General features: G+C 39.3%; 1 protein-coding gene across 1 annotated transcript; it reads left to right on the forward strand.

Annotated features, from left to right (window-relative positions):
- The first annotated feature begins 410 nt into the window (after positions 1-410).
- TKPR2 (NAD(P)-binding Rossmann-fold superfamily protein) lies at positions 411-4,078 on the forward strand. Its single transcript, XM_087677289.1, has 6 exons — positions 411-574; positions 689-864; positions 1,355-1,555; positions 3,148-3,310; positions 3,438-3,627; positions 3,711-4,078. The coding sequence occupies exons 1-6, from the start codon at positions 427-429 to the stop codon at positions 3,856-3,858; spliced, it is 1,026 nt and encodes a 341-aa protein (XP_087533415.1). The 5' UTR covers positions 411-426; the 3' UTR covers positions 3,859-4,078.
- Positions 4,079-5,473: the final 1,395 nt, after the last annotated feature.

Here is a 5,473-nt window from a genome sequence, read left to right on the forward strand (position 1 = left end):
TGAGTGTGGGTTAATTTGGATGGGTGTATGGGTTTAAACCTTGGCTTGCACCTTAGTGGCACTATTTAATTGCAACTCAAGCTGTGTAATTCCATTGGTGGTAAAGCTAAAGATCGATAGAATAAGTGTCACAATCTTTGCAAGGTGCATCCTCCAAGATCCATCAAATTAGGTTTCAATAGAGACAAATTTTCGTAAAGAATCGTAATAATAGTAAACAATGTTTACCAAAGACAATTAGATCATACATAAAAACATATGCATACACGTATGTTTGTGCGTGTCGTTGGCCTTCTTTGAGATGGTAAAGCCTAAGAGCCACATGAGATATGCGTGAGGGTCATAGTGACATAATAAAAATACTAACCACGCGCAGACATTCACAAGACGGTATATATATATATATTTGTATACATATGTGGGGGTATGGTTGTGGTTCTTTCACAAGCCAACAATATGGAAGAGGAGCGTCAAGAGGTGTGCGTGACAGGCGGGACGGGTTTCATAGCTTCTCACCTCATCAAGGCTCTCTTGGATAAGGGATATCATGTGAGGACGACAGTGAGAAATCCGGGTATGTCTGATATACATATGTGTGTGTGTGTGTGTGTGTGTGAGTGATAAAACAAAGCAGGAGGAGGCCAAATTAAGCAGGGTTTTGAATGTGTGTGTGTGACTGTGTGTGTAGATGATGAGAGTAAGACTGGGTTTCTGTGGGAGTTGGCGGGCGCGAGGGAGAGACTGCGGGTGGTGCGGGCAGATTTGCTGGAGGAAGGGAGCTTCGATGAAGCGATCGAGGGAGTGAGGGGCGTGTTCCATGTGGCGTCTCCTGTGATCGTGGCCGGCGGCTGCCAGGACCCGGAGGTAAATGAAGGATCAGCTCTCGACACAGACAGACGCCATTGATTCTTCTTCTTCTTCTCTCTCTCTCTCTCTCTCTATATATATATATCCTCGCTTTATTTATTGTCACTATTAGTCTCCTCGCTTTGTTTATTTTTATAAAAAGCTTCTCTGTTATTGCGCTCGCTCGCTCTCTCTCTCTCTCTCTCCCCTTGCTTTTGTGAATGGCTTCTCTCTCTCTCTCTCTCTCTCTCAATGAACCGACTACCCATGTGATCACAAGAGTTCAGCAGACCCGAGTAATAATAAGTCTCTTGACCATCCAAGTTTACTGGCCTCACAAGCCATTCGGTTTTTGGCCAAAGCCGCCAATTTATACGCGAAGGCCGTCTGCAATGGATGGTGGCGTGGCTGGAAGAGCTGCGCCGTCGCGCATTAAGGGCCCTGCAGGCTAATCGTGTGATGTAGAAATGAACAAGCAAATAAGCAAATTAGTGGGACGTGGTTGCAGAGAACGTACCTCCAGCCCTGCCTCAAGGGCGCGGCCAACGTGCTGTCGTGCTGCGCGCGGCGCAGGTCGTCCACGTCGGTGCGACGAGTGGTGCTCACCTCCTCCTGCTCGGCCGTCCGCTACGACTACCACCGCCAACTCGCCGACCCCCCCTTAGACGAGTCCCAGTGGAGCAGCCCCTCCTACTGCCACGAATTCCAGGTATGCCATTGCTCGACGTCCCCGCATGTCGTTGTTTGCTGTCCATCCAGTACAGGTCGACGTACACACGTTTATCACGTATTCTTCACTCACACCAGCATGCCATGACGAGGTTCAGCGTCAAGTGTCGTTCCATCTTTTGCTAAAAAGACCTTGAAATTTTTGGGAGAGATGGCTTTGCAAGTTTCCTTACCCTTTTAAGCAAATCTTGCTGCACCTACACACCACCCCACGGTCGTGATATCGAATGTTTCTATGTTTGCTGCAAAATTTCTTTTTGGTAAACGCAATTTGTTTCTTGGTGAACTTTGCACTCAAGCTAAATCAAACACAAATCACATTTTCAATCTAGTGGAAATATAGGAGATCCATTTGTATGTATGTTCAAGGGGTTGGTTTGTTGACATCAACTACGAGATGGAGCTAAAAATTTGAGCCATGTACGAGAAGCTCAGTGCCATGGTCGCCCATTGTTTGTGAATCAACTCTTATACACCAAGTGGGCCCCTATCCATCGCACATGGAGTAGGGGCCTTTAGAAATGACTATGAGGAGCCAAATTGGCAAAATTGGGTAGCCAATTTAGCTTGACTAAACCTTGGGCTTCACTTGTTTGATTTGGGTGCTTAGAGTCAAAGCAAAAGTAGAGCTCCTCATAGCTTCATGGTGTATGTTATGTGTTGTGACTCCAATTTAGCTTTAATATATCTTCCCTTTCGATTTTAAATGAGGTCATTCTTGGGCTTTCCTTCCAATTACCAAAATCAGAGTGCAATGTATACCTCTTCATAGCTTCATGACTTATGTATTGTGACTCCAATTTAACTTTAATAAATCTCCCCTTTTGATTTTGAACTAGCTGAGTCTTGGGCTTTCCTTTCCATTTCCAATGTGATAAGAAAATAGGCCTTGTTGCCTTTACTAACTAGGACTCGCTTTGAGTACTTGCCATTGTGAGAAGAGATTAAAAATGCAAGTGGTGTCACTTCAGTTGTCAATTAAGTAATTATGCCTTCAATTTGAAAACCTTACAAATCTCCATATTGCACATCTAATTTCATCAACTTTAGATATATTTTGAAAACATTAACATATGTGTTTGACTTCAAACCTTGCATAAACCACCCCAAAGGAACCTTTGGAGCCTTAGCTATAGCGATAACATGCTAATCATCCCACCATTGCAATTGCAAATATATTTGAGCATGATGATTGAAGTAGTGATGAAGCTCAAGAGAATTAAATTCAATTAAAGAAAGATAAGGATAAAGAGCATTATTTGACTTTTAATTTTTGAACTCAATATTTGATTCATGAGTGCAATTTTTAGAGACCTTTCACTTGCAAATTTGAAAATATGTAGGAGAAATAAGCATAACCAATGAAAGGGCATTACCACTTGTATTTCTAAAAGTAACTAAATGTATCATGTACTAGAAGAGGGGACTCTAGTAAAGGATTACTTTTTAATTAACATCATTATTTTGGACCTTTGAATTTACTACCACTTGAAGATACATTATGTTTCTGTCTCAGAATGAGGATTCTTATTGATATTACACTTGTTTGAATATTCTTTTCATATTTTGCAGCTTTGGTATGCATGGGCAAAGACCTTAGCAGAGATGGAGGCATGGAGAATTGCACATGAAAAGGGCTTAGAACTTGTTGTGGTCAATCCATCCTTTGTTGTAGGTCCAACACTTTCCAAGGTTCCCACAAGCACGATTGCTATGGTCTTAAGTATTCTTAAAGGTAATACTAATATATGTCTATTTTTCAAACACTTAAACATAGTTCAAATATTGACTCATTTCGCATGTCTCTATAGTTCATGTCTTGTCACTTCTAACAGAGAGTTCACAATTGAATATTTTTTTAGGAACATTTCAGGAGTACCCAAACTCAAGAATGGGATATGTACACATTGATGACGTTGTGCATGCTCACATTCTTGCATATGAAAACCCTAATGCAAGTGGGCGACTTATTTGCTCAGGAGAAGTTTATGGATGGAGAGAGATTCTAGACATCATAAAAGCGAAATACCCAATGTTGCCTCTTCCCACAAAGTAAGCTTAAGACTGAGTTTTGTATTCCAATGTTTTCATTCACTCATTTGATGTCTGAGTTTAGCGTAATTGTCATTGTTAAGGTGTGGTAGCGAACAAGGAAACGACATCCCACATAGAATGGATAGTAGAAAGCTTCAAAAGTTGGGTCTCAAAGATTTCAAAAGTTTGGAGCAAATGTTTGATGATTGCATATCAAGTCTCAAAATGCATGGGCTTTTAACTTGTTAACAAAAGGTTTGGTGCATTGCAAATGAATAAATAAAAAATACAAATTTCTTATGTAACAATGGTTTATGGAACTTATAATTACAGGTAGTTGCTTGCATAAGCATCAATTATAGTGTTCACTCCATAAGCAACAAGAGATGTACTTGCTACTAAGTGTAAGGTGATTTTGATGAGTATTTTGTGTCTTAACATAGTTTGACACATTAGAGTCACTTAAGAATGTGTTATCGGTGTCATTAACATTCCAACAATCATGTCAAAAGAAATTTTGAACAATACGGCACCTTTATTATAGCGTTTGACCACATTTGACAATGCTTTCAAAGCACAACTAGGTGATATATTAATGGGCATGTTGCAAATAACAAATTCTAGCGATATGATTAGGGCAAAAAAGGACATGTTATGATAAACATTGAGCACTTTTGTCCACCATAAGTCAAAAGCCATGATAACAAGAACACCACATGGAAATCAACAAACATGATGTTGTTTGTCAATACTCAATTACAATACCTATTTAGCAACAAAAGTTAGAGGAAGTATTGTGTCTGATATTTAAGTGTGTTTCCTACGTAAGATAAGCTAAACATCAGTTTCCAAAAAATGCAAGTCTGTGCAAAGTCAAATGTAAGTGAAAGTGCATTTTAAGAAATGCTGTAATATTTCTACTTTGAGAAGCATACCTTAAACACTATGTTGAACACTTGGAACTTCCATTGTTGCAAATAAGAGTATAATCTACCTTGTCAATAGCACCTATAGTGGGAAGAATTGGCACTTCATTCTTTATGGAAATTGAGAATCATTTGGAAACCATTGGTAATATTTTGATTCCTAGCTCTGATAAGTCACATGCTTTCCTTGGTCGATGAAAGTAAGTGGTGGCTTGTATAGGTATTAGAGCTTTCCATATGAAGCACTTTTCTCCCTCTATGGGGAGACTCTAAAAATGAAAAAGAAATGTTATTCTTTTCAAGGAAGAATCTAAATAGATACAAGAGTATATCAAACTTGTTGATAGAATCTTTATATAAGAGTTTCAAAATGAAGAAGATGGGAGGCCTAGAGTTTGACAAACCATTCATGAATGGCTAAGTAATTGTATTTGTTGTTTATTGCACTTGTATCATCAAATTAAGGAATGAATGAATGTGTGAAAGTAATCCTCATTCCTAGAGTATGGTGGGCTTTTTAAAGCATTTTGAGTCATCCAATCTCTATGGAGGAGAGTAGTCGATTGGCTACTTCTTCCTTCAAGAAATTTTCTACACTTACATTAACTCACCTCTCACCAAGGTTGCTCAAATCCTACTCTGTCACTCTCTCTTCCTCTCCAACTCCATCTTGTCCCATACATGTAAGCTAAAAATAAAGATAAAGAGAGGAACATTTCTATTTTTAACTTCATTGAGTTCAATGTGGTTGAAGGATGCTTCCATAGTCTTTGCGAGTCTTCTTGTGTGCTCAAATGGTATCCTCTTGATCCATGCTATCAAAACTTGCAAGAAAGTGAGAGACAAGTTTCACAATTTCTCATACTATAAACATTTTACATGTAGCATTTTGATTTGGGGCCTCCACTTTTCACTTCCACCCTTAAACTAGTCATTGG

This window comes from Lygodium microphyllum, chromosome 4, assembly GCF_053477565.2.
Source record: "Lygodium microphyllum isolate KBCC chromosome 4, Lygodium_microphyllum_v1.1.10, whole genome shotgun sequence".
Classification (NCBI taxonomy): domain Eukaryota; kingdom Viridiplantae; phylum Streptophyta; class Polypodiopsida; order Schizaeales; family Lygodiaceae; genus Lygodium; species Lygodium microphyllum.